Below are 12,283 nucleotides of genomic sequence, written 5' to 3'. Positions count from 1 at the left end.
TTATTTAATATCAAAACTAAATTCAACCCCCGCCCCCTCCGGCTGTTGAATCTTGGTCAACAATATTTTTACTTGCCTTAAAACAAGTATTCATATATATGCAGTAAATCAAATTTAACCAATTTTTCTGCACAATGATAAAATATTTATGAATTAAATAATCACATAATAACAGTCATGATAAATTTCTATTTGGTTTCCGTTATCACAAAATTCACAGAAGCAAATTTAAATAGGAATCTAAATATATTTATTCTGTCAAAAGCTTTAGATTTAAATTACAAATTATCTTATGGATTTATTGCCCCATGCACATTATATATATTTGGAGCTCATAATACATAGATTAACTCATTCGCATCCATGTTTGCATGAAATATAAGAAATTTTTAAGGAATATAAATAATTTCTTTTATATAACTCTTTTATATTTATATTCTTAATATAATTCCTTTTAGATTTATAATTTCTTTTTATAAAATTAAACATTTAGAATATATGAGACTTTCAAAATAATCAGCTCTAAATATTACGTTTAAAAAGTCGGTAACAAAAATAATGTTGCTACAATGGCAGACAAAACTGCATAAAAACATTTCATTCGTCATTTTGGAGTGTAAAAACATTTCAAATAAAAACTTTTTTTCTGATAATGGCCTGATTTCAGATGCAATATCCTCTTTCAGCAGGACATACGATAATGAAGCCATCCGCAATCAAATCCCTTGATTGAGTTAAATTTTTTTTCTTTGCTTTTAACAATGATTTTGCTGGTTGTTTAAATTAAATACTTTTGCGCTTCGCAAATTTAAAATGTCTGTCTTATTATACTTAATTTTAAAACTGGTCAAGAACTTGCACTTTAAAAACACGCCATTTGATAAATGGATAATAATTTGATAGTTGTAATACACATGTAATGTTACACGCATGTAAACAATAAAATGTCATGGCATTACTGCTAAGCACTAATATTCAGGTACCACTATCTTTGTGTAGAGGCTTGTTTCCAAGCAAAGGATAACTGGGGATGGCACTTCAAAAACAGTTAAAGACTGATTTTACCTTTTATCTTTAAAATAAATTCTTTTAAGAAATTTAATACTCTACGCATAAGTTAAAAATGAGCCTTTACTGATAAAAACCACAGATTTGACATATTTACTTCGAGTTGCTAAACTAACGATGTGCAAAGTAAATTAAGTTCTTACATGAATTCCAGATACATGTTAACGTTTTTAAAAATAATTAAGTGAGAAAAATGAAAGTTTTTCTTAATGATTTAGTAATATATTTTCTTTTCTTTATTCAAATCAAAACTATTCAATTACTATTAATAATCTATTATCTACATTTATATTAATCCGAGGTCGAATTACCAACTAATTAAATATAAAAAAAATTGTAGAATCGCAATCATCCAGGAACTTTTATTCTTCAAGCAATTGATGGTGCATATTTTCTTGAAATAGACCTACCTAAATAACAATAAATATCTATTATTTTATTATAAATCTTCTTAAATATCCAAAAGGACATTTTAAAAAGAAGCAGAATAGAAACATAGCTTGAATGTTTCTTTCTTTCGTATAAAAGTAGAATCTGTTGGAAAAAATTTCAGAATCAAAACATATGCAATTCGTGCAATTTGAAAGTGATTACAAGTATCAAATTTATATTCACATCTTTTAAAAGATCAACAAATCTACTTGTGAAGTAAACATTTTCAACTGTTTTTCCAAATTCATGCTCAGTATTCGAAATTAGGCGTTATTCTTATCCTATGTCTAATAAAATTCTTAATTAAAAATATTTCCATTTTACTTTCACAGGTTTCAGCTATTAAGTGGCAGACATCTGCTGGTTGTCAAGTTGCTGGATTCTTTGGAGTCTTAAGCAGTGAACTGTCTGTCTTCACACTTTCTGTTATCACACTGGAAAGAAATTATGCCATAACCCATGCTATGCATTTAAACAAAAGGCTTTCTCTACGTCATGCTGGTTATATCATGCTTATAGGCTGGACTTTTGCGTGTGCCATGGCTGCTTTACCTTTGATCGGTGTAAGTGATTACAAGAAGTTTGCCATTTGTCTTCCCTTCGAAACAGAAGATGTCTGGTCACTTTCTTATGTGGTATTCCTCATTCTTATCAATGGTGTGGCATTTTTGATACTCATGGGCTGCTACTTAAAAATGTATTGCGCAATCAGAGGATCTCAGGCATGGAATTCCAACGACTCAAGAATCGCTAGAAGAATGGCACTGCTAGTCTTTACAGATTTTTTATGCTGGGCTCCAATCGCTTTCTTTTCCCTTACGGCTGTTTGTGGTTTACAGCTCATATCACTAGAGGTAAGCATTTTTCTGTTTACAGTTATCAGGTAAAATCTTCCATAGAAACGTAGATCAATAAATGTGTTTTCTAGTAAATGGCATTAATCTTTAATATATTTTTTAGACAAAAACTCAAAAATGGCTTTATTGGGTTGAGAAATAATTCATGCGTTTTTATTATTTCAAATCTAAAAATGCAAGTAGAAATCAAACTCATTTCAAGGAGAATTTCATGCTCTACAACATAATTGTTCTGTTTTTTTAAATTTTATTCGTTTATGTGCATTTTCAAATTATGAAAATGGAATGACAAGTGGACAAAACTGAGCATTTTCAACATCATTTTAATTTTCATTTAAATCCCACAGAATCTATGCAGGAAATTTCTACTTTGTCTAAATAAGGAGAAATATCTCAAAGTATTGTCCACCGGCGAATTTTGCAATTCATAAAAGGAAAAGAAAAAACGAAGAACGATTGAACCCTTTTCTCCGTTAAACGATAAAACGAATTTTAAGAAATAAATTGAAGAAGTTGCCATTATTACTTGACCCAGGAGATTTTTGATGATAGAAAAAGATTTTAGATTTTTTCCCCTAGAAAATTCTACAAAAATTATCTCATTCAAAAACTGACGTGAAAGTTTTTGAGTCAAGCATGCTTCTACTGCTTTAATTAATAAATCAAGAATATCGGTTAGTTGTATTTAGAAAGAAATGATTGCATGTTAAATAAAATGTGAAAGCGCTTCACAGGAAAGGAACTTATACCTCTATAAAATTGATGTTCTTTATGTAACCAAAATAATTTCAGAAAGAAGCGACTTGTTGATACAATATAAATCTTAATAAAGATTTTTTGATTAGTTTTTATGTCATAGTAAAATAGTCTTAATAATAATAATTCTAATTAAAAGTTACCTTTGAAATTTAAAAACTTTATTTATTGCGATAGAGTTTTTGCTTTGTAGACGAATGCAATTTTCAGCTTTATAAATAAAAATAAATTACTTGAAACTGAATCAATTGAAATACATTTAACTATTATTCATAGCTGAATGTTAAATTTTACATAAATTTATGATGCAATATATAGTATAATAAATGATGATTTTAAGTATTAAGCATACAAAATTTTTTTGCTTTACTAATATAATTCCTGATTGAAGAGCTTTTGAAGCATATCATATTATTTAATAATTATTTGACGATACTTATTAATTAAATTTTGATATTTATTAATTATTTTTATATTATTATCACTGAAAAAAATGTACCATATTTTACAAAATATTATTTTCAGGGAAGGATTTGTTGTCAGGTGAAAGCTTGCAATGACTTAAAGTTCATTCAAATCTTCTGAACGTGAAATCTACCACTCCCTGTCAAATGACTATTTTCATTCATAGTAAAATTAGGCATTCATGTAATTTTGATATGCTCAGTGTTTGGAGTTTAATATTTTTTCAATGTATCTAAGTTTAAATGGATTTGTTTTTTGACATAGATAGCATCAGACAGTCACTATATGTGAATCTTAAAGTAGTTAAGTGATACCGATTATCTAGTATCTAATATTAACCACTGGTAAAATATACTCTCTTCGAGTCATCCTAATAGTCTCAACATAGATAACTCTCATGATTTAATTTTTATTAATGCTCACAACTGAAAAGGTATTAAAGAAATATTTTTTTGAATTTCCATGGAAAGATATTTGCGACTTTTACGTTCTGCTGGCATAGTTACAAATAAATTGGCCGAGTAGTAAACATATTAAACGTGTATAATTAAGTATATTAAATTAATAAGATAAGTTTGAAGCATATTTTTTGTTAAAAATATGATGTTAAGAAAACTTTGAGATCTCTTCGTAAGATAAGTATGGCATAGAACAAGAAAATTAAATTGCGCATTTTTTTAATATTCTTTGGGTAAATAGCAACCAGGATAAGTGTTCTATTCTCTCCCTTCCACGCTCATCTTATCACATTTGTCTTTAAAAAAAATTGAAATAAATGCTCTAGTATTTTGTCTTCGTGGCCTCCTCTAAAATTTGAGCATGGACATTCTCAATTCCTTTGAACCACATTCACTATTTCACTGTAGCATGTTTTAACTCGAGCAGTGATGTTGTACATCAAAAAGTAAAGCACATAAAGTATTTAATGAAGTAGTCTTTGGGTCTTTTTATCATTATTAACAGCAGGATTAATATTTTGCAACATTTGAGGCATCCACCTTATCAATATAAAAAAGATAAACAGACCAGGAAAGTAAATAATACTCAAGTGGAATGCAGTATATATATTATTTTGTTATCAGTTTAACTAATACGGAAAAAGTATTTTTAAAAATCAAAGAAAAAGCAAAAATCAAATACATTTAAATGCAATTCGTATTAATCAAAGATTTGCTTATTTTTTAATAAACTATCTTTTAAAGATGACTGTAATTTAAAGGCATGTCGATACAGAAAATAAGAGGCACATATTCGGATTTAATGTTACCAAAAATAAATGAGGAGTGATTTTATATCAAACAGCAACTCTCATATTCCTAACCATGGGTGTGATTATTTAAAATACATTGAAAAGGTGGAACAATAAACTCATCATTCACAGTCCAGAAAATGTCCGCATAGTTCTGGCCTAATCGCTCTCCACAAAGAATAGGAAATTTATTTCAGTTCGGATAAAAAAGCAAATATGATGGAATGTGATTAATTTGTACTATTTAGATAGGTGACAAAATAACATGTTACTCTCGGAACTTTATGTTCAGAAAAGTTATGGATGAATATTAATGATATAACAGCAATCTTATTTGTAATAAACGTGATATTTATGCAAAATCGAATATTATTTGGAGTCAAGAATTTTCATCTTTAAGGCTACTACTCTGGCAAAAACAGCATAGCAAATTTTATGAATCGTATGTACCATTTTTATTTGTACATTAGTAATTTCCTCATAAAATGAAAAACCAAAGACAGAAAAGCTTGTAACTAATAGAAAGGGAATGACTGATATTAAATAGTAATAATTTCCACTACAGCAAATAAAATGAGTATCACATTTTTGTAGAATTATCTTCTATGAATGCCCCTAATTTATCACATCCCTAATTTATATTTTACGAGGGTCAGAATTTAATCTCCAGGATTGACTGTATTATTAATGCATTTTTAAGTATATTTTTTTTTCAACAAATTTTCGTGTTATTGTTCCATTATATTATTATCGATGCATCTTTTTGGAAATCGGTTGAATTAATGAAAATATAATAATAGGTATCATTCTATACAAAAAAGTTTTCTCCATTAAATAAATTTTAACATTCAATCAAAATCAATTAATTTTGTTGGATATACCTTTTGGGATTCTATCAAATTGACGAGAAAAAAATAATTGGTACCCTTCTACTTGCATTTCATGAACCAATGTAAATATATCTAACATCAAATGAAATTTATCGTATTTCCACTGAATATATTTACGAAAATAAATGGCATTAAAAAGAAAACCGTACCAACAAATTTAGGACTAAACAATATTAACTTTGAGAACGAATCCATTAATCAATACTCAGTTGATAGTCTTTATTGTCTTTAACATCCAAGCACTTTTCAAGTGGCACTCCCTTTAACATCCAGACTTTCTCAACGTGTCTCTGAAAGACATGGACTCTTCCTAGCTGAGGGGCAGTTACCCCCCGCACTCTGAAGTAATAAAACTGTCGACGCTCTACCTTGAATAATTGCCTTGCGGTTTTCGACAACGAGATTCATTTTCCATCAGCTTAAAAGTTTTATTCTAATGTATTTATATTTTTTAGTGTGAAGTGTTTCGCTCATCATCTTTGTGGGGTATATTTTTTTACAAAAAATTTGAAATTTATTCTATAATTAAATTTTTTTTGTAAGTTTCATGTTAGGCTTCCAAACCATTTAAATAAAAACTGGCTTTACTAGCAATTTCAAAAACATCTTTATGTTCCATTTAATTCTCAATAGGCTTTTACACTTTTTTTATTGCCAAAATTAAATAATATGTCATATATTACCATGTAAAAAATTTCTACATAGTAATGTAAAACATACATTATACATATATCAATGCAATTAGTACATTTTTTTACATAGTATAGATGTCAATGCTTTCCAGTGATAAACAAGATAATGTTTTAAATCTTCATTTAATACCGAAATAAAAACAATCGTTGGATAAAAAAAATGTTATTGCTCTTTTTGAAAGATGTTTCGAAAATAATATGTTCTTTCAACACTCAGCTAAGATTTCTTTTTATTGTCTTTAGCATTTTTTTAGTATAAACGATTATCTTTATTGAATTTTTAAAAATAAAATATCACTTTGCATTTTCGATAGTGATACTAAGAGAAAAGTTTTAGAACTTTAATTAAATTTTTAAAGAAGTTTTCACATTTTTTTTTCCAAAACCTTACGGATTCTTGCTTTTACATTAAATAATCGAAAAAGAATGTAGGGTAAATATAAATTCCAAAAATATCTTTATTTTGCCACTCATTTTTACTAATCTTTTAAAATATAACTATTAAATTTTTTTTCTAACCAAGGGAATATATTACGTCAAACGTTATATATCTCATCTATCGAATTGTTTCGATAGATGAGATAACATATTTTTAAAACTTCATTTAATAATGAAATAAAATTCGGGGGAAAAATTACTCAGCGAAATATATTTCGAAAATACATTCCTTCAGTTTTCTGCCTGAACATTTTACTAAAACATTACATTCTTCATAAACTAAATATGAAGATTTAACACATTTACAATTACATTAATCATAAATATTACATTTTTAGTATGAACTATCATGTTGAATTTTTCAAGCTGAATTTCTGATTTTAAAATGTTATGTGAAGTTTTCTATAGTATTGTTAAGACAAGATAAATTTTTGAACGAAAGCTTCATATTAAATTTCCACAAATTTCCACACGAGGGAATCATTTGCAAATTTTTGATAATATGTACATTATATAGCATTTTTTGACTCCTCATCTCTATCTCTCTCGTTCATCTGACACTCGTTAGTTTCATCTCCTGCTTCTTTGCTTAGAATAAACGAGAGATCAGCTAAAGTATCATTTTTTGGCCAACCATCATCTTCGTTGATAGATCACTGTCACTTTCATCAGAATCAAGTAAAATTGCTTTAATTTCTTCTTCAGTGTGTTCACGATTTCTTTTACTCATAATGAAGAAATAATAAGCGTTTCAACAGAAAAATTACTCTGATAATCCAAACACCCGATTCACAGTACATAAAATAAAGATTCAGAAATTCACAACTGAAGAAAAATTTTCAGAATGGCATTCTAAAAAGGAACTCAGTATTTATATAACTTATCTCATTCTTTGAAGAGGGCGATACATCCAATCTTTTTTTTTTGTTTGTTTTTTAATTCTATTTTAAAAGCGGTAGTTTGTACACGGCCTTAGAATTTCCGACAGTCCTTTGATGAAAGAATAAGATGCTTGGAGTGTAAAACGACTTCCTTCCATAGTAACAACTGTCGCTACCCATTTTCTGAGAAAACTGCGATGTGAATAGGCCGCATTGACAATGCAATGGTTTGTCTTTATATCATTACAATAGTCTTACTACTGAAAAGGGCTTCTGATGTTTGTCCGAAAAATAAACAACGTGTCAGTATCCTTATATATCATTCATCGTTACCAGAGAACTTCAGTGGAAAATTTCTTTTATAAATGGCCATAAAATCTTTCCAATTTTGAGCTAACAACACGTGAAAACAGAAACTAAAACCCTTTCAAAATACAAAATGTACGCCAACAACCCATTTAGTGAATTCCTCCTCAACCCCTACCGCCCTAAGGCACAGGGGAAACTACTGTGAAAAAGCCGCGATTGTCAAAGATAACGAGGACCTCCTGGAGTGTTCTGTAGAGTAGCCTCTTTTAATACCCATCACCCCTAAAACGGCTTACAGCCGCCCCAAACCGCCCCACGTGGATGTTATAGGGTAAATTCTCAAACCGCCCCAAACCGCCCCGCTGGAATCGAGAGGGTTTTAATGAAATCCTTCTTGCTAATCTTGCTTAAAACTTATCGCCATTTGACGCGCTAGCGCTGTTATTCTTTAGGGAAAGAGAATTTTTGCTGAACGGTCTTTCCTCCTTTATCTTACATATATAGCAATGCGAGTCAATACGTTGAAGAATTACAAAATAAACTGAAGTATCTGAAAGTCTATAAATCTCTTACAATTTTTGTTCTTATTTAAAATTAGAATATTTAAAGAACAAACAATTTTTAAAGATATCACGAAACATTTTATTCAAATTAACAAAATTGACCTCTCCCGAAATAAAGAAACATTTTAACTTTTGGTTGAATATTCATATTTCAATTTCAGATCTAGTTTCTTTTACAATATTTTACTGCCGTAAAGGCATTAATTAATTATCAATATTTTTTCATGTTATGACTGCAGTTAGATAAAAGCAACATATTTCTAATTTTTTTTATTTAACTTTTAGTTATTATATGATTTTTAAATTCAATGTATTGTATTTGACCCACAAATAAATCTTGATGCATGTATAATAAATTAATATTTTAAGCAAGTTAATTGACAATATAATTAATTAAATAACATTAATTACGAACGGCTGCAATCTAAAAAATTCAAAGTGTTTTCAAGAAACTCTGTTTGCATAAATTAATATACTACTACGCACATTCAAATTCATGGTTATTGTCCCAAAATGCATTCTTCTTTTTCTTTAGGATTCAAAGTACTTTTAATTGAAAAATATCGTTGGTAATTTTGAAGTAAATTAGTTAATGCATTTGTTGGTACATATCCTGTTACAATGAAAGCACAAACAAACTTTCTGCTTTTCAGTTTATGAAATCTCCCATTTCTTTCTAAATTAACGTACATTTTATTTTAATTTATTTAGAGAAATTATAGTTTATATCTAAACTTCCATTTTCACCTAATTCACAATAAAAAAGTCTTAAAATCCATTAGTTTTCTTAATTTCATTTTCCCTCTATAAAAATGTGAATGAATTGTTTATATTTATTTGTCAAGCTGTTTATATTGAATGCTTCTTTTCACAGGAAGCAAAAGTCTTTGCAATTTTCGTTTTGCCTCTGAATAGTTGTGCCAATCCTTTCCTTTATGCCATCTTCACCAAGCAATTTAAGAAGGATTGCATTCATATATGCAAACGAATTGAGGAATCTCGAGTAACACGAGGTATCGGAAGAGGCAGACACAGTTCGAATTTTTCTAACCGGCAGACACCTGTGACCACTAATTCGGCCGCTGCAGTTGCTACGCCAGGAAGCGACAGTGAACAACCGCCAAGATGTCGCAACTTTTCGACAGACGTCTGTCGTTGCAGTAATAAAACTTCATGGAAATCAAAGGATATAACTCGTGAAGGATGGAAAGAATGGGCCTTGAAATATTGTTTGTGCAGAAGGCAACAAAAGGATAGAAACGACTGCGATGGTTACACTTATGCAATAGCACAAATTCAGAGGAATATGGAAAAACGAAATAAGCACACGACTAGTATTTCCAGTGAAAACTTTTCTTCACGCTCGGACAGCTGGAGACAAGGTAATAATTTATTTTTGGAACAAATAATAATTTTTATGTGGATTGTTACATGAAAACATTACTTTTCATTATGATTTGTTTGCTGTAAAGTACGAGCAAAGGGATGTAATAACTTAGGCGCTGAACTTCCCATTAGCATGTCTTTTAGATGCAGACTTTTTATTAGATTTTGAGCAACAAAAAACTTTCGTCACTATACTTTAAGGTGGTATTCCGGATTACTGATAGAAAGTCATGATGATGGTGAAGTAGGCAATCTTAATTTGTTCTTCTGGGTGTCTAAATCCCTTTGTTCTTCAAATAGTTAGAAGAATAAGAATCTTTCTTGTGATGTTGCACAAGTCTATAATAACCAGCGAAAGTGGTCTCCCCAAAACTGTCTTGCATATCCTCAATTAAGACCGAATCCTTTTCCCCTCCCACATAAAATTATGAATCTTGTGTAAGGACAAAACTTCCTTGCATGACATTGGTCTGAAATATAGATATTTGAACTAAATCTATCATTTTTACCGAATCTATCGCGATAATATGAATTTGGGGAGCCTTTTAACTGAGTGATTGACACAAAAATTTGACACGAAACTCCAGTTGTAATCACAAGATAACATACCGAATTTTGTTGATGTAAGTCATTGCACTTATGAATTATTCCGTTTAAATGCATGCGAAAATGTAAACTGTCGATCGTGTGACGCACTTAGCTCAGAAGTTGATATTTTAGAATGTTAAGCCTATGCACCAAATTTTATCTATCTAGTCTTTGCTTTTAGTAGTTGTTGAGTTCATTGAAATGTAACATGCAGATAGACAGACTTCTTATGAATGGATTTCGTTCAAAATTCGGTAGAAATCAACAAATTTGATCGTTATTTCATATACCGATTTCAACTGTTTAGCTCAAAGCGTTTTTGAGTTATTGTGTTCATAAATAGACAGACAGACAGATATAATGCTAAAAACGTGTTCCAAATAAAAAATTCGAACTCGAGATTTATCTAAATCTCGAGTTCGAATTTTTTGGTGATTATAATATTTTCTCTGTACCTTATATACGAAAAAGAAAGAAAAAAAAAAAAAAAGAAAAAAAAGCACATTCTTTAGTTATGTGTTTTTTCAGTAAGAATTTCCTATTTCGCAAGAAACACAAACAAGTCCAATTTGGAAGGCAGCTTTCGAAGTATTCCGTGAGCTATTATATACCTACACATTCCTTATTTTCCCTCGAAATATCTCTCATACAGATCTGCTCTACCATCACTTACCAAGGCTACAGATAACATATCTTATTCAATGCAGTCAATTCGGAAATAAAACATATTTCAAGCTTTAAAATTTCAAACCCCTTTTTCTTAAAGAAAGTCAGACGAAATTGAAATCAAATATAAAATTACATTTATAAAGTCTCTCTTTTAATAAATGGTCGATTGAGTTACAATATTTTTTTAACTTAATTAGCATGTAAATGATATATTTTAGTTCATTTTATTTTATTTTAGTAACTTTGTAAAAATATATCTCTTATTTATCATGAAAAAAAAATAGCTAACGTAAAACACTGCCCTAATTTCCTCCCAGCGTTAACTAAATATTACAATAATTATTAGTTAATAATTTTCTTATTTTCAAATAAAGATATTTATTTTTTATTACCTGTTATAAGGAAAGAATAAATTTCAAACAAATACAGCATTAGAAATTATTTTACTGGACTTGTGAAATGGAATATAACACAATCAATTAAATGAATGATTGATAGTCCAATATGTTATAAACGAATAATTAAACATACTACAATTTGTTTAATAACGATTTAACAATTCAATAGTAAAATACCTTAGAGCCAAAATATTCTATAATTCATTTTTTTCATTTTTATTTGGAAATCAAGCCCCTCAGACTAGCGACCGTAGGCAGCTACGTAGTCGGAAATCTCCTAAAGAAATGGATCATTCCTTTATTCAAAATTAGAATTAAAATATCATATCTAGAGCACTGTAATGGGAAAGAGAGTGGCCACAGGTACATCAAATATTGGTAATATGCATTTTAAAGAATGAAAAAACAAATGGCGCAAGAGGATTTTTGAAAAAAAAAAAAATGTAAAGAAAAAAACAGGCGAATAGTATAAACATAATTCAGTCGTAATTGCCTTACAACTCCATCATAGCCGCATATTAATTACGAATTATGACTGGTACAATGACTTGGGTGTTTATGAGATGCTAAATACTACAATAAACAGTTTAACTACTTTTCTTAAAATAAGAAGTTCCAAGGTATAAAATAAAAATTGTTTCC

The 12,283-nt window shown here is 29.2% G+C and overlaps 1 protein-coding gene across 3 annotated transcripts in view; it reads left to right on the top strand.

Moving 5' to 3' along the window:
• Positions 1 to 12,283, top strand: part of LOC129960471 (leucine-rich repeat-containing G-protein coupled receptor 5-like) — a 220,468-nt gene that overhangs the window by 205,621 nt on the left and 2,564 nt on the right. For all 3 annotated transcript variants that reach the window (XM_056073930.1, XM_056073928.1, XM_056073929.1), the window contains exons 17-18: positions 1,833 to 2,354; positions 9,475 to 9,982. In XM_056073930.1, the coding sequence (XP_055929905.1) occupies positions 1,833 to 2,354; positions 9,475 to 9,982 (1,030 nt within the window). The remainder of the gene's footprint in view (positions 1 to 1,832; positions 2,355 to 9,474; positions 9,983 to 12,283) is intronic.

The sequence above is a fragment of the Argiope bruennichi genome, chromosome X2, assembly GCF_947563725.1.
Source record: "Argiope bruennichi chromosome X2, qqArgBrue1.1, whole genome shotgun sequence".
Taxonomy (NCBI): Eukaryota; Metazoa; Arthropoda; class Arachnida; order Araneae; family Araneidae; genus Argiope; species Argiope bruennichi.
The sequence above is the reverse complement of the archived record's forward strand: the minus strand, read 5'-3'. Positions and strand labels throughout refer to the sequence as shown.